The sequence below is a fragment of the Heterocephalus glaber genome, unplaced genomic scaffold (assembly GCF_053883595.1).
Source record: "Heterocephalus glaber isolate CG9 unplaced genomic scaffold, H.glaber_assembly_v1.0 deba00001461, whole genome shotgun sequence".
Taxonomy (NCBI): Eukaryota; Metazoa; Chordata; class Mammalia; order Rodentia; family Bathyergidae; genus Heterocephalus; species Heterocephalus glaber.
This window is the reverse complement of record NW_028258308.1, coordinates 18217335-18243343: the sequence shown is the minus strand read 5'-3', so window position 1 is coordinate 18243343 and position 26009 is coordinate 18217335. Positions and strand designations below refer to the sequence as shown.

Sequence of the window (26009 nt, the reverse complement as noted above, 5' to 3'; positions counted from 1 at the left end):
TCTTTCCCCTTCTCATACTGAAAATGTGATGGGTCAAGGGCAGTAACCACAGTCACAGATTCCAACGAGGAATGGGGTTTGGACATTGGCATCTGCCTTCTTCTCTGAGAGACTTTGGCATCCCTTTGTAACTTATGTACCTCCCTCCGTCTCTAGGGACAGCCTGACTGCTCTTTTGGTTCAAGAGGCGATGTCTTAAGCAAATCTAGTGTTAGGTAATTTGCCAGCCAGGGTTAAGGAGCATGAGTCTGACAATTTCGGAGTGGCAGATTGAAATAACAGCAAATGGCCTAGCTGCTGCTCTCTTGTTCCTCCCAGAGGTTCAAGCTCTGCCCAGCCAGTGCCGGACAAAGAGGGTACTTTCAGCCTTCTGTAAATAGCCCATTGTATGAGGAGAGAGGTGGAACAAGGAATGGCAGCATCTTGCCAGCCTGGCTTGCTGCATTAAGGAAAGATGTCAGGATTTCTTAATTCGCTGATGCCAGAGCAAGGGTGCCATTTATGTGGGTTTGTTTGAGGTCTGCATTCTTAGTGAAACATTCCATCAGACTGCTGTTATTTAGCTTGATGAACTTCAGAAGGAAAAATTATCTAGATCACCTGTTTTATGGTTTGTAAACAAGAAGAAAATAAAATGCTAATGTAAGTAAAAGTTTGCAGAATTTCAGGAGGGATATGTGTGTGTATGTGTGTGTGTGTCCATGTCCTTAGAGAATGATGCCCTTGTGAGTCTCCTTTGACTTTAAGCCACTTTTTTCATAATATAAACACAGTGGTAAGAGGTGTGGGCTGGGAACCCACATGTGCAGGGGCCTGGGTGATAGGATAAAGGCTAGCATTTATGTAAGATGTGGGGAGTTTAGGTGGATCTCACGGAACCATGGAGTGTTGCTTCTGGGAGGACCCTCAGAACCTGGTCTGGTGGTTCCTAATCTGAAGTTGGCTGAAGAAGGCTTGTTCAGGTAACTCTGTCAATGTTCTCAGTAGATAAAGTCAGTGGCCCAGCAGAGGTCATTCATGTAGATTGGTTTTTGACTCAGAGTGATGTCCTGTTCCTGACAAGCACCTTGGAGAAGCTTTTAAGTCTCTGACCTTGGTTTCCTCATCATTTTTGCTATTGTTACATTCCAAGACATGCAAGATGTGAAAATCTTTCTAAAACACTAAGGAAATGCTGATTGTTAGCAAGGTTTTCTGTTTTCTGGAAGTTGAGCCTGTGTTTCTATTTCCCCCACCCTACTACCTCTACCTCTCCCCACATCTATTCAGAGGCCATCTTCTGCTTACTCTGATTTGTTATGCTGGGCTTGTACCTGATTTCCCTGATCATTGTTATGTTCCTGTTGTGCTGTGGTTTGTGATTCCAGCTTTGTAGGCAATTCCAAGAACCCAGCTGAGCAAACACTTTTTGTAAGTGGCGGGAAGAAAGGTGCACAGGAGTGTAAGTGTAGAGAAGGAGAAGCTGTCAGTAGGCTTGTATGTTCTCTGTGGAGAATACTAGCTTACTAAGCCTGTAAGCCCATTGAATCATATTCTTAGCAACAGAAGCATGATTTATGTGCCTGGCATATTTACTTCCTTAGATAATGATATGGAAATTTTTTGAAAAAAATACTTTAAAAATCCAACAGAACACCATTGAAATGTTGAAACCTGGACAGAGACAGGAAAAACCTGTCTATGAGTTTTAACCATTTATTTGCAAATGCATCAATCTTACAACAAGATTTGTTAGGATTGAATCTTAAAACATGACATTTATATTCACATATACCCTATAAAGGTTAGTATGTCCAGTTTTCTTTGAATGTCGTGGGTGTGCTTCCATTTTTAAATAGCCATGTATCATTTCCTTAAGTAAACAGAGGGGAAAAGATTTATAATTCTGTCCATTTGATGCTTAAGAATTTTGTTCTTTACGTGAATCTAAATGACGCACTGTCTTAGTTCTTCATGTATAGACTGTATTTTCCTATGCAAGGCATTAACCAGTTTGCTGAGTAAAGTTGGATTGCAGCTTGTTACCTGGCTGCCAGCTAAGAGGCACGGATGAAACTGCCATAGCATGTCATTATCCACTAAATGTAAGAATTTGGCTGGATTTAAATGCTTAGTATTATAGATTCATATCTAATAAAATGTTCTTACATGCATGCTGTTAAATTTGTAATTTTCTGAAGTTTAAAAAAATTTTTTCCCTAAACTTTGTTAGCACGATGCAGCTCATAGTTTGGCTGCCACTGCTTAACATAAATTAACCCTTGTGTATGATTATATTTGTTTAGAGAGGAATTATTTGGCTTTTTCACTCAGGGATGTGATTCTGTTTTAACAACCCCTGTAAATCCACACGATCTAGATTTTATGGAAACTACTTCAGGGTCTTTAGAGAAAGAAGGGAGAAGGGCAAAGGTGTGTATGTAAGGGGTAGATATTCCTATTCAGACTTGGAGTATTGCAGGATAATAAGAAAACTAGAAGATGGGAGTGGTTTGAGGGCAGGGTAAGTTTGTACATTTGATTTTGAAGGTTGTTTTATTTATAGAGTTGCAGTACCTTGTGCAGTCTTACTGCACAGTGCCAAGAGGACTCGGACTTGATTTGTCTGCTTATCCTTGAAGTCTCCCCCGATCCCTAGCAGACCTTGCCTGTTTAATTTCATATCTTCTCATCTAGATGGTTAGCCCATTGAAAGCTCAGACCTTGTCATTAGCACTGTCTGCCCAGCTCCTAGCACAGTACCTGGCATACACTAGGCACTCATATATGCAAAGTGACAGAAATAGCTCAATTCCTATGAATTCATTTAGAATAAATCTGCTCTGAATGCACTCTTGGCAGTCTCTTTCTTTCTGGGTATGCCTCATGTTGGTTAGACATATCACCCAACATCCTATCCTTCCTTCAGTGATTTAAAAATATGCCCATTGTTTCTTGCTATTGGGAAGCTGAGCAGAAAGAAAACAGCGTCTGTTTGTAGAACTGGTGCTGGCAGCAACATGCTCAGTGGTGCCGGTCCCTGCCCATGGGTGGAGCAGTGGGGTGACTCTGCTCCCAGCTCCTCATTGGCCCATCCTCCACCCTCTGTTCTCCTGAGAAGTCAAGTATGGATTTTGTCTGCTAGTTACCTTTAGCCCAGTGGGCAGCAGTGTAGACTCAGCATGTGACTAATGCCCTAAAAGACCTCAGGCTGGGTAAGCTCTGGCTGAGCTCCTCTAGCCCCTGCTCCACCCCCAGCTTCGCCACCCTTTTCTGTTTCTGCAGTGGCGTGTCACCTAACAGTCAGCTGCTGGGGGCACAGATGGCGAGTGGTTTTGTAAGTGCTGGTTCTTTCTGTCTAGAATTATAACCTGAAGCCATTTACTTATCTGTTCTCTGTTGTCATGTCAAACCTTGACATTCTGTGTGCGTGCGTGCATGTGTGTGTGTGTGTGTGTGTGTGTGTGTGTGTGTGTGTGTGTGTGTATTGAACCCAGAGCCATGGTAGCACAAGATTGACTGAGCTGGGCAAATGCGTTATTCTGGGTCCTGTGGAACTACTGGTCAGTAAAAATAGCCCAACATGCTGCTACTCTGTGGGAAAAATATATATACATTATGTATTACTATAGACTTAAATTTAAATACAAGATTTCTATATTTAAAAAGAAAAAATCTTTTCATTCCTGTGACTTAGCTATTGAAAAGATTATAGTAAGTAGCTCACAAATACCATCTGAACTTACAATGTGAGCACTTGTTGCATTGCCAAGGAGTATTTGGGAAAAGTCTTTCAGCTCATTTCTGTTATTTCCTTCATTTGGCTGCCACATTTTAGAGCAGTTATTCATCAATAATTTTTATTTTATGATTATTCTTATTATCTGAACTGAACATTTAATTTTAGACTAGTCTATATGTAAATTGTAATGTTGAATTTGGGGCTTTGAGATATGTATATATATCAAGTTATTCATCTAATTTTCCTCTATGTGTTTTAGCTTCTTAATTTTATTTGTAAATTATAGGCATCATTTTTTATTACCTGAATAACTTACTGTTCTGCACTTAGGACAAATCACAGGAGCATTGGTAGAGGAAATAATAACAATATCTAACATTTATATTGAGCACTTATTGGTGTGTGGCACCATCTTAAGGTCTTTATGTGAATCATTTAGTAATCACAAAAGCCCAGGGAGATGGACAATGTTTTCATCTCCATTTGTAGATGAGGAAATAGGTACAGAGAGGTAAAGTAATTTTTGCCAAATTATACAACTAATAAGCTGTAAATCAAGATTTGATTCCAGATCTAGGATCTTAATTACTATTTTCTACTTTTTCTCAGATACTACATTAAAAATTCTCTCTAGATATTTGATACTTGGTTTAAAGTTATGCATACCAATTTATTCATTTATGTTAAGTATAGTATCTTGGGAAATATTTTTTAAATGATCTAATTGTAATAGCCACCTGTGGTTTCCTCACACTTATATGTCACTTTTGAAAAGTACAGGGAAGGTGAGAGAAGTGTTGAAATTTAGCTTGGTCTGTTTTACCAGCTGGAAAACTTGTTCTGAGATCTCTTGGAAGAAATAGAAACTGATGGCTCTTAGGTAGCTTGGGCTTATTTGTTCCTCTTCACTTGTATCCCCACTAACCTTCATAATGAGAGTTGAGTGTATTTGATTAGGTAGCAGAGAACTGAGATGTCCTGTCAGGGAAGAAAGTAGAAACATGTACCACTTATTTGAGCATTTTATGGCAAGCATTCTCTGTGTGTAAAATTGTTTTAATGTGGCTAATGAAAGCAAGATCATTGTTTTCCTTTTATACAAGATAATGGAGAGATAGAAAAAAAGTGAATTCCTACTATGTTTGTAGAAAAATGAAACTTGACAGCCAGAAAAAGACCTAGACCATTGGACTGTGCATTTAATGCCTTGATTGGTCAGCCAGCTATATAGAGTTAGGTAGTTGACCTTTGAGAATTCTGGAAAGGAGTTCTGCTGCCTGGGAATGAATATGACATTTTTCTCTTCTGACAGAATTCATCTTAGGGAACCATCAGCACAGGACCATGCAAGCCCACGAGTTATTCCAGTATTTTCGATTGCCAGAGCTGGTTGACATCCGGCAGTACGTGCGCACCCTTCCTACCAATACACTTATGGGCTTCGGAGCTTTTGCTGCGCTCACTACTTTCTGGTACGCCACGAGGCCCAAGGCCCTGAAGCCACCATGTGACCTCTCCATGCAGTCGGTGGAAGTGGCGGTAAGTGGGGGGCCCAGCCTGCGTCCTGAGTTTTCTCTCAGCTTCCCCTGATTAGTAAAGCCCTGTTGAAGGTAATATTGATCAAAGTCACAATCACATCCAAGTATTTGTCTGTGAGGATCGTAGTAAACATCAGTGTGTTCAACAAGCAGAAGTAGAGCCAAAAGGCACAGAGACAAAAGAGGTCAAGTAAGTTGGTTGTGCCTTCACAGTCACACAGATCATTCCAGAAATCAACATGAGCTTTTCCCTTGCTCCAGGCTCTGTGGTAGGTACAGAGGATTCACTGCTGAGAAAAGACAGCATAGAGTTTCTGCCCTAACAGGTGTGATATTCCAGCAACAAAGAGGATCATCAAATGTTATAGGAAGAAGAATTATACTTGCGGCACATCTGATACTTAGAAAACACTCTGAAACTGCTGAAAGGGACTCTAAGACTTCACAAAAGATAAGATGAGGGTAGGAACTTTTCAGAGTAAGGGAAACTTTTTAGAGCTTTCAGTGATAACGAACAGCCCGCTGTGGCTGGCACTTGTGCCATAGGTTTGCCACCACTGGCCTAGTGCTACCTCAAGACCCCTTTAGCAGTATTTTCCTTAGTGTTCCTGCTCTTCCTTGCTTCCTTCTTAGTCTCTTTTCAAGGTTTATTAACAAACAAAAGCCAAAATTCTGAAAAATGAAGAAATCAAGTTCTTGGTGTCACTTTAATGCTTTACCTGCTCGTTGCTTTGTGGTTGTTTGCATTCCTCTACTGAAGTAGAATTACTTTTCAGTATTTATTACTTTCAACATGTATGCAGAAGGATGTTTTGAAACACAGAATTGCCTTATTTACTGCTTTTAGATGGAGAGGTGCAAGGCCCTCCCTATCTCCTCTACATTGATTGCCCTAGGGAGCAAATGTACAATTCCTGACTTGATTAGTAGGTTTTTGTTATTTATAGGATATTAGTTTTTTGTTTTATTTTAGGTGAGTTCTTGGATTAATTTTAGATGAATTCCTAAAATATATAAAAGATACATCAGTCTAATTCATGTCATATATACATATATAAATATAGAATGACTGAACTGCCAAGAAAAGTTGGCTTTACACTTTATTTCTATTGAGAAGATAAAGATACGTACCTTCGTATCCTATCTCAACTAATCATATACACATTAGGATGAGAGTTTAACTTTGCCTACTAGACTGGATTGAGGTTTTGGCATTCCTTCTTTGCTAGGGAGCACCTGGAGTACCACAGTAGTTTTGCAACCATTATGAGAAGGGTAGTTGGCAAGTGCAGAGTTTAAATGTTTATAATTTAGCAGTAACGAAATGCCTAGTTTTTATATGAGAAATTCTGAAAGCTCTTACAATGTGGTTTTTAAGTTCCAGCTTAGCATAAAATTATTATGTCTTAATAAAATAATTACATACATTCTCTGTAGAACAATTTAAAATTACAGATTAGCAGAAAGAAAATGAAAATCTGTAATTTTACTATCCAGTTTATGAGTGTAGGTTTTCTGTCTTTTCTCTTACAGCTCTAGCTCTGATTTGTAGAATTTATAGGTCTTAGATTTCTAAGATACTGGTCTTTCTTTTAAAAGAATGTAAAATTTAAATTTAAAAGTGCTTTGGAGGTCTGGTGCTTAGTAATTACAGATGTGTTGATATAGCTAATTAGCACTGTTGCATGGACCTGTATCTCAGGAAAAAAGGAATTCCATTTCATACGATATTGATGAAATTCCTGTATATCTGATACTGTTTTAGGAGCTGATTGCCAGAATGAAATGTTGCTTTGTTCCTACTTTGAAAACAAGTGAACACCATTTGGCAGTTCCTACCCTTCCTCCTCCTCCCCTGTCTCATACAGGTTCTATCACCTTCCTCTTCCTATCAGCTTTCCATGAGTGTTAAATTGAGAAAAGGCTGCACTTTTTGTTATGGCCACTTATTATCATGCCCCTTGCTGGCTGTTTTCTAGCCCCACTTTTCTACAGCAGCACAGAGGTTCTATGTAAGTTATACCTTCTGAAATTTCCTCTGGACCCTCAGGGTCCTAAGAGAGTGTTACTACTCATGGGCTTGTGCAGGAAAGGTGGTTTGACCTTCAGTAGCATGAATGAGGCAGCTGGCATCAGGACCAGAATGCAAAGAGCCTGCCTTAAATTTGTAAGCATGGTTTGATCCAGGCCCACATTTCCTAAGCCCTTCCTCTGTGTACAGTTGTTGCTCACAATCTGCATCATTGACCTGAAAGCCAGCTTTCCCTGCCGGTCAGAGAACAACATTCATCTTCTGAAGGTCTGTACTGTGAGCAGAGGATGAAGCAGGTTTTGTGGGGTTGGTTGCTTTGCTGGTTTTTAAAATACTTTCATATTTAATGTGTGAGATTTCTGTGTCTGCTTGTCACAGATTATTTGCTGAGATTGAGAGCCCCATGTCCTCCTAGTGCGGGTGATCTTTCCTGAAGTGGCTTGGAATTGGCTTGTGGGATAGGTTAGTGCCCAGGCTCTGGTGCTGCCCTTAAGGGAAAGACAGGTGAGAGCATATTGATGCCTGAAGCATTCCAGGAGGGAGAGCTGTGGCAGAGGCTGGGCCTTTCCCTCTGCTGATACCAGGAAGCCCTATGCACACACATCTGACTGTTCTGACCTTTATATTCTTTATCTGGAACACCCAAATGAGTATCCCTCCCCTCCTTTACTACTGCAAGAAGACTGCCCAGACATGCAGTGCCTGCCTCTCACACAGTAGGTGTCCAGAAAATGTTCTTTCTTCCTCGAAGGTTTTCTCTTTTAACCCTCACATTTCACACATGAGAATACTGAACCTGAAGAGATGAGGTTGTTTGATACAGCTGGTGGCAGATCTGGAAATGCTTTATGCTGCCCTTGCTATGGTAGTAGAAAGTTGAGTATTATAAGTAGGGCTCAGGGGAGGGATTAAGAAAGGATAAGGGAAGTTTAGATCAGTCCAGGTAAACCTGAAGAATTAGTAGCTAGAGCCATGAAACTCGAGAGCAGCCTTTTCTGAAAATGAATATGCAGGCATAGGATTCCAAAGGTAGTGATGGAAAGAGGAGAAGGAGAGGCAGGTGAGATAAGAAATGGAGCCTAGATTCTGTTGGCTATAGCTTGGGAATGGTCAGGAATCAGTGGAAGGTGAGGACTTGGTAGGGGAGGGAAGAAAGGCATGGAGCTATGAAAACTTGAGTGGTTCTGCCCTTCCTGAATCCTCTACTCTTGAACCGGATTGGACACAGATGTGGTCAGAGCAGAACTTAGAGCTACTGGTTTTGTATGCCTACCTATCATTTAGTATGCAAACCTTTATGAAGTATAGATGAGAACCACACTAATTGGTAAAGAAGATAATAGAATATGTGAGCACCTTTCATTGTTGAGAGATGTGATATGGACATCGAGATGGTATATGAGTCAAATTAGGTTTTTTGACAACTGCCACAAGGTCATAAGTACTTAAATGAAAACCCATGTTTTTTGTTACTTGTTTGTTTTCAAACATTAGAGAAGGGAATGAATTGCAACAAATAAAATGTTATACTACTTGTTTGCCCTTGGTCTAAGACTTAATTTTAAGAATATCAGAACTTTGATTAAAAATTTACTTCCAGTGACTAAACCAGTTAGTCTATAACTGAGTCAGTGTTAGTAGACCTTGGTTCAAGTGTGGATTCAGATCTTTTAATATGCAGAACCGGCATGTTGAAGATAACTTGTTTCCAAGTAGGAAAACTTAGTTTCACATTAAATGATCTCATAACATTCAGGTCATCTGGCTCAAAATCATCAGTTTAGTGCCCTCACTTTATAGCCAGGTGATTTGCACGAAAGACTGAAACTTACATATCCATGTGTTGGGTTGTATATGGTTAGCAACTTGCCTTAATATTTTAATCATATGCTCCAGAAAATCTAACATGCAGGATGTAAAGCTTTGGATGTAATCCTCCACAAGTCACAGAGAGTAGTCACCAGATATGTATTAATTCAGCAGGTACTTGAGCTTCTGCCATGTGATGTGCACAATACCAGGGCAGGACAGGCTTCTGCCTTCTGAAACTTAAAGGCCAGTGGGAAGAACTGTTTAGGTCTCCTTCTGTCAGTGGCTGAGGGTAAGAGCCATCTTTAAATAAAAGCAATCAATACAAGCAACTGTTTTCATGCCATCAGAAGTTCATTTCGGGCAAGAACTTGAAAGAAGGAAGCTAAATGTAGTATACCCGCTCTGTAGTGGTTTTAAAATTCAAAAGTCACCACAGCCCACTGGAGGGTTTCTCAATGCCATGGGTTACACAGATAAACCCCAGACCACTCAGCTCATGTTGTCATTGTAACAAGAACTAGGATTCTTTGTCCTAGTATATGGAGTGTGTTTTAGAGGAGGATTTTTCCATGTGGCTGGTAGAATCACCCTTCACCACATAATCAATTTTTATGCATATGTAGGCTTGCTTATAAACTGAAATAAGCAAGTTGTGCAAGAGAAGAGAACATATCACTTAGTCGTAAGTTTTTATGTAGACTTGTGGAAGCCTATAGGGTAACAGTATCAGAAACCCCTGAAATGACTATTCCTTTGTGGATTTGGACATGTTGGCCCAAATCTGATCCCAGGAGCCCTTTTTGAGTTAGGCAAGATTAAATGCTATGATGAGGCAGACATTTAGGAATAAGCCTGAGTGTAGGCTCCTGGGGAAGGGCAGGTGAGGTTGAGTGGTGGTATCGCTGACTGTCATTGACACCAGGGCCTGTAGAAGGGGTGTGAAAGCCAGCCATACAGCAGCGGCATTAGACTAATGATTTTGAGTCAGGTGGGAGGTGAACACTAAAAGAAGGCAGTGATATTAGGAACAGTAGTAGCATCTGGATATTTCTGCAGATGTCTGTAAATATGACACAGTATGATTTATGTAGTCATTTATAAATACAAACCAAATTCTCACCTCTGGAAGGCTTTGGAGCAGAAAACAGTTATCAGATTTGTATTCAACTAGAGGTGCATGAGAGAATCTCCTAGTCTGTTGCTCTGGCTCCATATCTGTGAGTCATCCTTGATTGTGTTGAGGTGTTCACTCTCACTTCCCATTTGTAATCTTAGGTTCCCAATCACTGTTCCCTATAGTCTGTTTGTCCCTGGATCTTGATCACAAAATAATCATGCAGGTGGTCAAATAAAGATGTGAACACCTTTTCTAAAACTTAACAATCTTCTTACTAAAATAAACTATGTAAAACTTTTCTAAATTCTTTTTCCTTATTTCTTACTATATTCACTATAGGAGATTGAGTTTAAGGTGTTTTTAAGGTTTGTCTGCCGACTTGGAAACACATCTAGCAAGTGAGTGGGGATTAGCAGGGAGTGAAAGAAGTATCAGTGCCAGTAAGGAGAGCTGATGGCCCTGGTGGGGGCTGGGTGTTCTACAGGTGAGGGGCGGAGATTATAGAGAACCGATTACAGAGAACCAGAGAAAGAGTTTCGGGCCTTTGTGCCAAGGGCAGGCCTCAGCAGCATTAAGTAGCTATCTTAGGAATTCAAGGAAAGAAAGACATTATTATTAAGAAAAAAACCCCAAATCTATTTGTTTTGGTTCCCTTTAATCGGGAAGAAAAAGCTAATGTTCACTGTATAGGAATATGATAAAGCAGGGCTGAAAACATAATGTGATTTTACAAATAATGCTACTTTTCATAGGCCTCAGCAGACAAGGAACTTATACACACATAAATGACAGAAACATGTGCTGTAATGTTTAAGTTTTAAATAGCTTCCCTACATGGGACCAACTAGTGCCAAATGAAAAATGGCAAACATTGCTACCCATGTTTCTTAACAAAATCTTTCTGCACAGCAGCACCCAAAAGGCCAGATGACAAAAGGTGGGCAATAGAGACTCGGTCCCTTTAGATTAGACAGAGGCAAAGCAGAAGGCAAAGCAGTCTAAATATAGGCTGAAATCCTATTTTGGAACATTATATGTTTGTGAGAATTTGGATTTTGTGACTTCAAATTTTCTCCCTTTTCATTGAGATGGGAGGGTGATATTTTCCCTTCTGTAGCTGGCTGAGTTTCTCTAGGGATGAGATATTTTGCTAAGTGCTATATCAGCCTCCTGCCCTTGCCTGCACTCTTCCTAAGAAATCCTCTGATCGGGATAATGGGGCACTCAGGGGTTAGAAACTGGAGCATGAACTAGGGACTAAAAGAAAAAAGGCTCTAAGGATTAGAGGAAAGCACTGAAGAATCAAAACTCCTAGCTGGATACTAGTAACCCTGGAAGTTCAGTGATGGGACAAGTTTGGGACCTGCCTGCAAGCCACAGCACAAAACTCTTAGCCTACCTGATGTCCCACTAAGCTTGTTGTAAAGCTTTGCTTCATCACTTTGTCCAGGAAGGGCAAATGTTCCCAAGTCTACTTCCTCATCTGGAAAGTAGCTTGTCTTTAGCTGGTGCTCAGTAAATACATCCAGTTACCTTCCATCATTCCTGCATGAAGAAGTTTCTGCACTTTCTTTGTACTTGGGAATAAAGGATCTTAGGAAGTTAGCTGGTGAAATAGTGAGCATGAATAGTGAGGCTGAGGGTTCACTGTTGCCCTGTGACTGCTACAGTTCAGTGTATTATAGGAGTCTAGGTATCATTTAAAAATCCTGTCCATCAGCATCCAGAATTTATTGTGAGGGTGGGTGTAGGAAGGAGTCTGTTCATAGACTGGCATTTATTTGTTTTTTAGTTTTACATATTTGTGATACAAAATAATTATTTGTGATAAATAAATAATTATTATGGGATAATTATGGGAAAATTGGTACCTATACATATCACATCTCAGTCATTTTTACTAACCTTTCCCTCCTTCCCTCCCATTGTCTGCCCCAACTCCAGAAGACCTGGTTTGCTGTATCAAGATTTAGTGTTGCTGAGTATGGGGATTGATGGCCTGAGAACCTCTCTGAAAGGTTGCTGAATGGAAAAGCAGTTTTGTACTGCTTATAAAAAGAAGTAATTTAGTACACACTGAGAAATAAGGGTCCAGTTCCAAACTTCTACAGTTATCCAGCTTTCCCAGCACCACTTGTTGAATAGGCTGTCTCTCCTTTAACATATGCTTTAAAATAAAAATGGATCAAAGATCTAAACGTAAAACAGAAACATTAAACCCACTAGAAGAATAAATAGGTAAAACACTTGAAGACATAGGTGTAGCAGAAGAATATAAACTAGTATAGCCATTATAGAAATCAGTATGGAGATTTCTCAAAGAACTGAGCAGCTGTCCTCCTTCTAGATATCTTTCCCAAAGAGCTAAAGAAAGATATCTTTCCCAAAGAGCTAGATATCTTTCCCAAAGAGCTAAAGAGCTAAGAGATAAAGAAAATGTGATATCTATATATAATGGAATGCTATTTGGCTATAAAGGAGGATAAATTGAGACATTTGTAAGAAAATGTATGCACCTGGAAAATACAGTGTTGAGTGGAAAAAACCAGATACACAAGCTTAAATATCCTATGGTATCTCTCATTTGAGTAAGCAACATTCAAGCAATGAGAATAACGAAGGATAGAAAGAGAAAAGGGATGATCTTTTGCAAATAGAAAGTGGTCCATGGGACCAGTGGTGAGGGGTGAGGGGTGAGGGATGGGGAAATAAGTAGAAGAAAGATAAGCCATGTACAGGTTCCTAATAACTTCAATAAATGTAAACACTATATGTCATAAACATGAACTAAGTTTAATAATATCAACAAGAATGAGAAGGGGGAAAGGGGAAATAGAGGAAGAGGGAGGGAGAGGATTAAAAAAAGAAATAAGCTGTGTTATGTGCATGTACTCACTCCCTAAGATGATTGTAAAATGCATGTACTACAAACATGTGCTAATAAAAATAATTGAAAAAAAGTAGATATTTTTGGTCTGGAAACAAGTGAATAAAATGAAATTGCTGGAAGGAATCTACTCCATGTTTAAGGTAGTGAAAGGAATACAAGAGTCCCTTTTATCTGTGCCATTGTGGTTCTTCATGCTACTCTTCTCCCTGTAGATGGCTTTAGCATTACAGTCCAGCTAAGTCTTCTGCAGTCTCCTTAGAAATTACTTGGCCTCTTCCCTACCTTTCCCTCCTCTCAGTTCTATCTTCTCCCTCTCATTCCTCCTCCTCCCTCTTACCCTTGGCTTCCCTTTTCTTTTTGCCCTTCCCACCCACATTTCCTCTCCTCAGAGAAAGTTAAAAATGGTAACCCAATAGGCATTTACCTGTTATGGGCTGTAGATCTCCATTTTATAGACACGACGAATGAGACCATACTTTATAAAGCTAGGGCCTTTCTGCCCCTAAAAAATCCTCAGGATGTAATTTGCTTTTGCTTTTAATTATAGGAGTGGCACAGAATAACTCAACACCAAGGGTTCCTATTTGTAAAATATTGCCAGGAGGTCTAGTCTTGTGAACCACTGATATAGTGATGCTCCCTCTTTTCCTGCCCCTGCCTTTCCCTCTTTTTGCTTTGAAGGGGAACTTGACTTTCATTTCCTAATTCAGCCTAATTCAACCTGAGCTTTTATTTCCTAACTCAGCATGAAGAGAGACTGACCTCAAAGGACCCTTAGCTTGCATTAGATGTTGGGAATATCCTAGTGACCACTGACTTGACAGTAGTGTATTTGAATCACCATCGTTTTTCAAAAAACTAAGCAAACGCCTCATTAAAGGGGTCTGCAACAGAAGACATAAAAGACCCATAATTCTTCCTTACTCGGTCTTAATGACTCATCAGGGTAGATACTTAAGCACCATGGAAACCCCCATATATCGAAGGCCACACAAGTTATTTTTCATTTCGGGAGATGTTCCTAGAAATAGCCCCACAAATTGGATAACTCAGCAATTGAGTACCTCATTTCTGAAGCAGCTCTGTTTTATACACATTAGATACTTTGGGCTCTGCTTGTTGAAGCTTTGCAGGTTCAGTCCTCCAGGCTTGCAGGTAGAGCTAAGGTTGTAGACACCCAGTGTTTAACATTTTTGTTCAAGAAGAATGGAAACACCTAATGCGCATCAAAAATGATGATTCTTTAGGAAAATGTATGACCATTTCATAGAACAACAAATTTCAAAGCACAAGACTTACTGTTTAGTATCCTTCCCCAATTACATTCACGTTCCTCTCAAAATTACAGGAAATGCTTATAATTTAATGATGGTGTGGCCTTTTACCCAGTTTCATATGTACTGTGAAGTTAGTATCTTTTTGGCACATAATCTCATTTAGTGCTTATTTTCAAGCTTTTGCTATTTAGTTTAATTGTTCATTAGAATAATTCCTTATCTACAGATTATGTTATCAAGATGGTGGCTTTATTAGAGATATAATACCCATTTTTACCTCTGTGTTTCTCAGAGTCCTGAAGATCACACACCACCAAAACTAAAAGCTAACTAGTATTAGTTAGCTAAGAGTTTATTATCAAATGATCCTCTAGACCAGTGATTCCCAAAATGAAAATTGGGATGTTGACCAAGATAGTTGGTCTCTCTGAAAGGGATATAGTCTCCATAATCCAAGCTAAACTTAGCCTTTTTCTCAAACCTATCTCTCAACCCACACTCTTCCATTTGATCAGATGGAACTGCTGTCTTCTCTGCTCTTAGATTTCTTCCTCCTCCTTTTTCCTGCATGCTGTTACCTGTCAGATCCCATTGGTTAGCTTGATTAGCACTGTGGTGTGACATGGCTGTCCTTGCCCCCTTCCCACCCCACTGTCTTGGTCAAGGCCTGAATAAATTGGTTTCTCTCTACTCTTTTCCCCATTCTGTCCTACACACCACTTACACTCTCTGTAGATTTCTTTCTATAGCATTATCTTGTTCTTTACCACACTCCTCCTATAGGCCCTAGTGTCTCTACCATGGTGCTTCTCAAACTATAGCCTGGACCAGAATCCCCTGACAAACTTGTTGAAACACTAATTGCTGGATCACACTCCAGAATTTCTGATTGAGCCTCACTAATTCCCTTTCCTGACAAGGGCCTCATGTCCTCTAGACTACACTTTTGAGGATTTTGGCTCTAGGATGAACTCTTGCTCCATTGCTTCCAGGCTAAACCCCTCTGTCCATTTCTTTTCTCCTCTTATTTTTACTTACCCCTTTGGTTCTAGGGATTGAACCCAAGGCATTGTTCAGGCTAAGCAAATACTCTGCTGCTGAGCTACATCGCCAGGCCCTGTCTGTCCATTTTGAGTTCCTCCATACTCTTCTCAGCCAGTGCCCCTTGGAGTCTCTTTGAGAACAAGCTTGTATCTTGTTTACCTGATTTCCTTCTGCCCCATTTATAACTACAAGAATCCCTTTGCAGAATGCAGAAAGCAGTGTTGCTTTAAAGAGCTCCTATTCAGAAATGACCTGAATGAGTTAATGTCATGGTTAGACATAGGGAAGGTGTCATCCTAAGCAGTCATGAGTACCTCCCCCAGCCAGCCATGTTTCCACACACAAAGTGGGTTGGGCCCTGGCCTAGAAGAAGGGATTTATGGTAGTTGGCCCTGGTGCACTATGCACACCTCTTCTTATCTTTTTCACTCCTTACTTTTCCGTAGTCTCTGCCATTCTGTCTCCTTTCCTTTTCCCTTCCTACCTTAACCTTGGTACCCTAGGTCTTTTTGGTTGACCCAGGCTGAAGAGATTTCTGATGCTTACTAGAAAGCTACAAAATTCCTTCTGAATTTGAGTCTATTTGTTGAAGTAAAAATAGAGTTCTGGAGGACTTCTGTTTTAGTTAGTACATTATTGGGTGTGTAATTAATAGTCTACACATTCATAGCTTAAAACAGTGATTTTATTTAACTGAAACAAATGCTGGAAGTGAACTTAGAGAATCTCCATTTCACAGAAAAGAACAAATTCAGATTAACCAATAATAATATGTGGTTCTAAAATGAAGAGGCTTTTCCATCTTTATGAACATGAAGAATAAACTTCTTTGTTTTATAAAGTACCATGTTATGGCTGATAATTGTGTTTGCAATCATGACTACAGGTATTAGAAAGTTTCTGCCAAAACAGAGAAGATAGTAGGATGATTAGCATATATTATTGGGTCATATTTACTCCAGAAAACTATTTGCAGTATTAGATGAAAAGGTAAACACAAGGGCAGGGGATGTAGCTCAGTGATAGGGTACTTACCTAATAGGTACAAGGCCCTAGGTTTGACCCCCAGCAATGCAAACAAACAAAAAAGAGTTAAACATGCATATGTATAATAGTAGGTACTGAAAGGATGTATTGAATTTTGAATAAGCATAGGAAAAGTTTAGGAGTAACTTACCTTGCTCTTTGACCCCCTGCTTCATGGATTCATTCCTGTTTTCTTTCATCAAACCTCAAGCCAGAAATTCTCTCTTCCACTTTTAGATAGCAGTCCTTATATCAGTCTAATTTTCCAAGAATTTCCTGATCATGCAAGTGTGAAGGCCCCACCCTAAATTAAGTTTTTTAAAAATAGGCTCTAACATGATAGTGTTGGAGCTTTTATCAGTCTATAAAAAATGCTTTTGTGGTTCCTGTGAATATCTGGACCCATCCTAGTATCTCTCTGGCCCTAGACTCAGCAGCTCCTCCTGCTACTGCTTGAGGCTGGGAACTGCCATCTTTCCATGGCTAGGAATTGTTGTACATCTCGGTATACTTAGGAGCCAACAGATGAAGATAATTTAGAGAAAGGTGCTCAGTGACTTCAAATCTGCACCCCTATCCAAGCCGCAAATAAAACCAAGAAAGACCTGTGTCTGCACCTTCATATATCTGGTAGCTGATGCTCTAAACTATTAGATGTTAATCCAAGACACTAAAGTTCCAATGGACTGTACTGCTGTTGGTGAGAGATGAAACAGTAGAAATAATTTCAAGAAAAATGTTGATGATATCATAGAGGGAAAATTGAATGGTGTATCATTTCCACCAGATGTGAGCAGGATTGCGTCCTCTGTGGTACTTATGCAGCAGTCAGAATTGTCACAGTGTGGGCTGGGATTTAGTTCAGTGATTCCACCGCCTGCCTCAAAAGCATAAGGTCCTGAGTTGTATCCCCAGTACTAAAAAAGTGTGTGTGTGTGGTGGTGGCTCTTTCCTGTTGTCTTCTCACTCTTTTTGGCTTTGTCTGGCAGGATAGGTGGTTACAGGCCTGTGACCCTCTTTTCTTTTCCCACAAGTTTTAGCCCCAGTGATCCTTTTCATGGCCGTGTTGTCTTAGCTTTGTGTCTCTGAAACCTGTATTTACTGTACCTGTAGGTGAATGACTGATTTGTATTAGCATGTTAGCAAATCTTATACTTTCTTCATTCAGCAAACACTCACTGAGTAATGAGTGACAGGGATACCATAGGGGTATGTTAGGCTTGTTATTTATTTATGTCTAATTGACAGATAGAAATTATATGTATTGATGGTACACAATAGAAGGAATAGGTTGAGGAGATAGATTATACCAGATGATAACTATAGTTATTACACTGTATTATATATTTGAATATTTCTAAGAGAGGAGATTTTAAGTGTTCCTGCCACAAATAACATAAGTAGGGGAGGGAGTGTATGTAACTATTGATCAGCTTCATTTAGCCATCAGAACATCATTTCAAAGGCTTTTTATTTTTAATGTATTTCTCTGCCTGTTTTTTTCAACAGGGTAGCAATGGTGCTCGAAGATCCACACTCCTTGACAGTGATGAGCCCTTGGTGTACTTCTATGATGATGTCAGAACATTATACGATGTTTTCCAAAGGGGCATTCAGGTGTCAAGTAAGCCTGTTGCCTGCTTTTCTGTGATTGTCACTTATTGTTTCTCTTTAAGAAAGAGTAGCTTTAGTTCAGAAAGGCACACATGCACAAATCTTTCACCTACATAGAATTGCTTATGCCCCTCTCTCTCTCCTTCCATAATTTGTCCAGAGCCAGTCCCAAAGCTCACTGTTCCCTCCAAATGTTCCCTGTGGCCAAATACCATATATCCAGTATCTTATGGAGAATCCTAAAGAGCTCTCATGTTTCTTGCAGTAAAGAGATCTGTCCAGCTGGTCTCAATCCAGTGTTTTTTCAAGTTTACTGGATCACAAGACCTATATTTTGAGAAACAGTGATAGCCGAAGGAAGCAGTGTCCCTTCAGAGACACTTTGGAAATGTTGGCTTGTGGGATTACTCTTAATTATTAACTATGGATGAGAAAAAAAACCCTGATATCTGGTATCTGTCTCCTCCCTTCTAGGCCCCCTTTGAATATGCTATTCAAGCAAGACCACCTTGGCTGTCTCCAAACTCTGAACCTTCATGTACTTTTAAAAGTTTTTAACTGATTATAAAGCCCAGTCTTTGCAACTGCAGCCAGAGTTTATTTTTATTTACTTATTTTTTTTCAGTACTGGGTATTAAACCCAGGTCCTTCACATTGAGCTACATCCCCAGCCGCTCCCCCCCCCCCCGCCTTTTTGAGATAGGACCTTGCTAAATTGCTCAGGCTGGGCTTGAACATGTGGTCCTCCCGTAACGACCTCCCAAAGTGGTGGGATTACAGGTGAATACCACCACACCTGGCTTCTTATTAATTTTTTGAAACTCATGTTGCATTTCGCCTTTCTATAAAATCCCTAGTCTATCAAAAGCATCTCTCCCCTTTTCCCTCTCAGCATCTTACACCTCCTTGTGTAGTAAGCCCTCATGGTACAGAGGTGTTTACTTGGCCTTCTGTTCCACCACCTCTGCTCCTGGAGGACAGCACAGCTACCTGTCATCTCTTCCCACAGCACTGACACAGTGCCTACACACAGTGGGTGCTCTATTACTGCATGCTCTGTTGAAGGAAGGCAAACTCTCTCTTTGCTTTAGTCATTTCACTTTTGCTTTTACTAGGTTCCTCTATAGAAATGGTCTTTGTGATCTATATTTTGTTTTGTTAACCTTTGGTTGGCTACCTTTTAATTTTTCCATTGTTAGCTAGATTGTAATCTCCTTGTGGTCAGGGACTAGGGGATGTTGTTTTCTCTATGCTCCACCGTCCTTTGGAAGCAATACATATTCAAGAAGTGCCTGTTGTTTTACTTGGTAATGGTACAATTGGATTGCTCAACTCATTGTATTTAGGCCACTAATCCCATTAAGCCTAGCAAGTTCATTAAGCCCTATTCTAAAGAGAAAACAAGTGTACTTTTATATTGTATAATGTATGAACTTTTGGAAAGTTAGTGTTGAGGACTGTTTGTGATAGTAAATATCCATTAGGTAGAACAGCATAGCATAAGCTACATGAAATGTATTTGTGTGTGTGTGTGTGTATATACCTATATGTGTGTGTTTTTTCCATTGTTAACAGTAAGTGGGATTCATCTAGGAACATGGTGACCTACATTGTACTTCAGGCAGGTGTCACTTGCTCTACCTAGAAATAGAAAATGAAAGTTTTTCTATGAATGTTTCAGAGAAGCTGGGCATGGTGGTGCACACCTGCAATCCCAGAACTTTAAAAAGCTGAAGCAGGAGCATCACAAATTTGATCCCAACCTGGGCAACTTAGTGACTTAGCAGGAGCAAATCTTAAGAGGGTTATAGGGAAGAAAGCAGCTCAGTGCAAAGATCCTAGGTTCAATACCTAGTACTGCAAAAAAAAAGTTTTGCTAGGGATTTAGCTCAATGACACCGCACCTGCCTCACAAGTGCAAGGTCCTGAGTTAGATCCCTGGTACCAAAAAAAAAAAAGTTTCAGAGAAGAAGGAAGGTAAGTTGTCTTCTTAAACTATTCTGACTAAAGGGCACTGCTTTTCAAGCCAGTTTTTTCCCTGAGGAACTTTTTATTCTAAACTTTAATTTTCTTAGGCTATTTTAGAATTAAAATATTGTAGAAGAGCAAAGCCCAGCATTTGGATAAAGTTGTCAGAAGTTTGTTCAATGATGGGAGAAGCCAGCCTAGAATTTTTAAACCTAGTATTTTAAAACTGCACCTGGAAAGTCATTTACAAAGATTGAGTTCCCTGTTTATCAGGACTCTCATCCCTAACCACACTTTATAGTAGTGTGACTCTCCATAAAGTCTGGCATGTATTTGAGCATGGAGCCTTCTTGACTACAGGAAATATTTAAAATCACCTGTTTCCTACAAACAGGTGATTTAGCATCACCTGGGGGACCTTTAGAAAATAGGAAGGCCCAAGCCTAATCCCCATTTAATTATATCAAAGATTTTATTAGTAGGGCCTGGGTATGGTATACTTTTTAAGTTCTGCAAGTGAGCCTGGAGCTTGCCCACCACTGTGTTAGAGCTAGAATCAGCACAATTTGTCATTCAGGGCCCGCGAGTACATATTTTAGGCTGCACAGACATATGCTCCTGGTTGCAAATACTTGAGTGGCACCTCAGACAATACTTAAAAAGAACAATTGTGGCTGTGTTTCAGTAGAATTATATTTACAAAGACAGGCAGTGGGTGTGATTGGGATCTTGGCTGCAGTTTGTCAGTCTTGGAGTAAAAGGGGATCATTTCATTTGGCTAATGTATTTTCCCCCCATCTGAAGACAACATCTGACACAACTTGTCATGTACTGCTCTGCCTTTGTTACAGATTCTGTAAACTCAAGAAGGTCTGAGAGTAAGATTCTTCCTGTTTTCATCAGGACACTTTTTTAGGGATAGCAAAGAAGCCCGTGTGTGTCTTGCTTCCTGATTGATACTTGAATCTCCATGAGCATCATACTTCTCTAGCGCATAGATCTGGGTAATAGGACCCAGCTTGTCATGGCCCAAGGTGGGACCATTCTCTTGCTTTCTTTCTCAAACCGAATCAGAATTCCTTTCTGGATGCCACCCTGCCTTGGAGCCAGCTGACTGGATTGAAACCTCTACAGACTCTCATACAGAAACAACTTTCATGCCTGTGGCTGTGGACTGAAAATGCACTGGAACAACCCATGGCATCTCCACAGATCATACTATAGACCAGAAATGCCTTTCATTTAATACCTGCTTGCTAAAACCATATAGCACCATAACTTTTAAGGGGGCTTATCTGCAGCACTGTCTCTTGGAATGACACACAACACTTTACGCGAACTGACCTATTCTCAGGAATAAGAGATTGGTTCAATATGTAAGATACAGGACAATCTACCAGTGACAGGTGGTGCCCAGTGTGAGGAACAAATTGGTGCACCTCAGTACAAGAGGACAGACCTCCCAAAGCCTGGAAAAGGTGCAAGGACATCCAACTTCACATCCCAGTAAGGCGTGCTGCTCCAGGAGGAAAACTGCCTGGCTTTTACAGCATAGGCTTTTGGTTACTAAAACATGAGCTTCAAGAGTTAAAGAGTAGGCGCACACCCTACCGAGGTCCCAAGTCATGCAGAACACGCCAAATCAGCCCGCGCCCCAGCAACAATCCACTGGACCCCACCGCCCGCTCCTCTGTACAGCCACCTGGTTCCACACTACAAAGACGCAGAGGACACCAGACCAACAGACCACGGTACTGAGTCCCGCTGCTCCCGGCCAAGAGGTAGGGGCTTCTGAGCCACCATCCCACTGCTCCTGGTCCAGAGGAAGGGGCTTCCCAGTCACCATCCCTCCCGCTGCTCCCAGCCCAGAGGAAAGGGCTTTTGGGCCACCTTCTGTCCTGCTGCTCCTGGCCTAGAGGAAGGGGCTTCCTGGCCACCATCCCTCCTGCTGCTCCCAGCCCACAGGAAACGGCTTTTGGGCCATCATCCCTACAGCTGCTCCCGGCCCCTGTCCCACCTCTCCCAGCTCAGAGGAGGTAATCCGTGCAGGCACTAACAGCCCCCTGCCCCAGTTGAAATGAGAAAACACGTAAATAAGTCTCAAAACCAGACTTCCAGATCACCTACAGCAACCCCAAAGGGAAATGAGATGGAACACTCTGATACTCAAACACCTGGATCCACTTAACTGGCAACAAAAGGGGATCTGGAAAAAATGAAATCAGAAATAATTTCTCAGATAACAGGAGAAATTGTGCCCCTAGTGCAAGACATTATTAACAAATCTAGAGAGGAGCTCAGGAACATGATGGAATCCCAATATAGGAAACAAATGGAATCCATAAAATAGATGCAAATAGATTTCCAGGACATGAAAGTCTACACAGCAGAATGAGCCAACGTGAGGACAGAATTTCAGATATAGAAGATAAGATTGCAATTAGTGGCCAGGAAAAGAAAAATTGCTTCAAAATTATAAGGGAACATGAGAAATCAATCCAGCAGCTGCTAGATGATTCAAAGAAGAATAACATAAGACTGATTGGAGTCAAAGAAGAAACAGGAGAGAGTGCAGATGACATAAAAAATCTCTTCTCAGAAATAATGGCAGAAAACTTCCCAAGCAGGGGAAAAGAGCTTGACATACAGATAAGGGAGGCATATAGGACTCCAAATAGCCTTGATCAAAAAAAATCTACACATAGGCATATAATTGCTAAGATTCCAGAAACTCAACAGAAGAACAAAGTTCTACAAGCAGTTAGAAAAAAGAAACAAATCACATACAAAGGAAAGCCCATCAGAATCACAGCAGACTTTTCAACACAAACCATTAAGGCAAGAAGAGCTTGGAGTGACATATTCCAAGCCCTAAAAGAAAACAGCCTCCAACCCAGATTGATGTACCCTGCAAAACTATCTTTCAAAATGGATGGAGAAATAAGATCCTTTCATGACAAAGAGCACCTTAGGAACTTTGTGAATACCAAACCAGCACCCAAAGAATTTTACACAATATCCTAGGGACAGACATTGAGGATCACAACCCCAGGAAGCAAAGCAGAATGAACCCATCTGGCATGACAAGAAATTAAATGTAAAGGGGGAGAACAACACAACAAAAAGAAAAAGTCATGGCAATGACAAGTCAATACATTTCAGTTATAACCATCAACGTTAATGGTCTCAATTCACCAATCAAAAGAAATAGACTGGCAGAATGGGTCAAGAAGCAAAATCCAACAATATGCTGCATACAAGAAACACACTTAATTCAAAAGGAAACTCTTAGACTGAAAGGTAAAGGGTGGAAAACAATAATGCATGCGACAGGAACCCGAAAAAAAGTAGGAGTAGCTATCCTCTTGGCAGATCAAGTAGATTTCAAACCAACACTGATTAAGAGAGACGAAGAAGGACACTACATCCTTGTAAAGGGAACAATCCAAGAGGAAGAGATGACAATCATAAATATCTACGCACCAAACACTAGTGCACCCAACTATATAAAACAAATACTAACAGACATGAAAAGTCATATATGCACTAATACAATTGTAGTGGGGGACCTCAACACCCCACTGTCACAAATAGATAGATCAACTAGACAAAAAATAAGTAATGAAATACTAGAACTCAATCAAACTCTTGAACTAATAAACTTAACAGATGTTTACAATCTTCCACCCCACAAAATCAGAATACACATTCTTCTCAGCTACACATGGGTCATTCTCCAAAATAGACCACATACTCACACATAGAACATGTTTAAGGAAGTGCAAAGGAATTGAAGTTATCCCCTCTATATTATCAGACCATAGTGCGATTAAATTGGAGATCCATAGCAAAAGAAACTCAAAAAATGTCATAAACATGTGGAAATTGAACAACACACTTCTGAATAACCAATGGGTCACAGAGGAAATTAAAGAAATCAGACAGTTCCTTCAATTAAATGACAATGACAATACAACATATTGGAATCTATGGGACACAATGAAAGCACTCTTACAAGGGAAATTCATAGCAGTGAATACGCACATTAGGAAAACAGAACGAGCTCAATTAAATAACCTGATGCTGAACCTCAAGCTTCTAGAAAAAGAAGAGCAGGACAACCCCAAAGCTCATACAAGGGAGGAAATTACAAAGATCAGAGGAGAAATCAATGCAATGGAGACTAAGAGAACGATACAAAGAAATCAATGAAGCCAAGAGTTGGTTCTTCGAAAGAATCAACAAAATTGACAAACCCTTAGCCAGCTTTGTCAGGAAAAGGAAAGAAAAGGCCCAAATCCATGCAATTAGGAATGAAAAGGATGAAAGTACAACAGACCCAGCAGAAATCCAGAGGATCATCAATACCTACTTCCAGATCCTATATGCCAATAAGATGGACAACACAAAAGAAATGGACAGATTCCTAGATATATATGAATTACCAAAGTTCAACGAAGAAGACCTAAAAAATTCTGAACAACCCAGTGTCAACCAATGAAATTGAAAATGTAATTAAAAACTTATCAACTAAGAAAATCCCGGGCCCTGATGGCTTCACTGCTGAATTCTACAAGACATTTAGAGAGGAACTGCTGCCACTACTGTTTAAACTCTTCAGTGGAATTGAAAGGGGAGCAATACTCCTGAATTCACTCCTGGAAGGGAGCATCACCTTGATCCCCAAAGCAGAGAAAGACCCAACTGAAAAAGAGAACTATAGGCCAATCCCTCTAATGAACATAGATGCAAAAGTCCTCAATAAGATGATGGCAAACAGAATGCAGAAGATCGTCAAGAAGATCATACACCCTGATCAAGTGGGATTCATCCCAAGGATGCAGGGATGGTTCAATATATGCAAATCAATCAATGTAATACACTATATCAATAGAGCCAAGGACAAAAACCATATGATTATCTCCATAGACGCAGAAAAAGCAATTGACAAAATCCAACATGCATTTATGATAAAAACCCTACAAAAAATTGGAATAGATGGTCTCTACCTCAAACTGATAGAAGCCATCTATGAAAAACCAACAGCCAATATCATACTCAATGGTCAAAAACTGAAATCCTTCACACTCAAATCAGGAACAAGACAAGGATGTCCACTATCACCACTCTTGTTCAATATAGTTCTGGAAACATTAGCCACGGCAATTACACAAGAGAAAGAGATAAAAGGAATAAAGGTAGGAAATGAAGAAGTCAAATTGTCATTATTTGCAGATGACATGATACTCTATATAGAAGACCTCAAGAACTCCACCAAAAGTCTTCTAGACTTAATAACCAAATTCAGTCAAGTAGCTGGTTACAAGGTCAACACACAAAAATCAATAGCTTTCCTCTACACAAATGACAGACACACTGAGAGAGAAATAGGACAAATAATTCCTTTCACAATAGCATCCAAAAAACTGAAATACCTGGGAATCAACCTAATGAAAGAAATCAAAGACCTCTTCTCTGAAAACTGTGGCACTCTGAAAAGAGAGATTGAAAATGATATCAGAAAATGGACAGACATCCCCTGCTCCTGGGTAGGAAGGATTAATATAGTGAAAATGGCCATACTTCCAAAACTGCTATATAGATTTAATGCAATTCCAATTGAGATCCCAGCAGGATACTTCATGGATCTTGAGAAAATCCAAAAATTCATTTGGAACAAGAAGAGACCCAGAATACCAAAAGCAGTTCTAGGTAACAGAGACATGACCGGGGGTATCACAATCCCCAACCTGCAACTCTACTACAAAGCTACTGTGATAAAAACAGCATGGTACTGGCAAAGAAACAGACTTGAGGACCAGTGGAACAGATTAGAAGATGCAGAAACAATGCCAGACACACTCAGCCATCTCATCTTTGATAAAGGAGCCAAACACCCTCACTGGAGGAAAGATAGCCTCTTTAATAAATGGTGCTGGAAAAATTGGGCTTCAACTTGCCAAAGATTAA

At 40.1% G+C, this 26009-nt stretch overlaps 1 protein-coding gene across 4 annotated transcripts in view; it reads left to right on the top strand.

Moving 5' to 3' along the window:
* The window catches only part of Acsl1 (acyl-CoA synthetase long chain family member 1), an 81201-nt gene that overhangs the window by 23237 nt on the left and 31955 nt on the right, over positions 1–26009 (top strand). For 2 of the 4 annotated variants that reach the window (XM_021264995.2, XM_004853008.4), the window contains exons 2-3: positions 5034–5260; positions 17967–18081. In XM_021264995.2, coding sequence (XP_021120654.2) covers positions 5066–5260; positions 17967–18081 — 310 coding nt within the window. In that variant the 5' untranslated portion in view covers positions 5034–5065. Of the gene's footprint in view, positions 1–3135; positions 3317–3358; positions 3543–5033; positions 5261–17966; positions 18082–26009 lie in introns of those variants that run through there. The other 2 variants (XM_004853009.4, XM_087217089.1) reach the window with 2 other exon arrangements.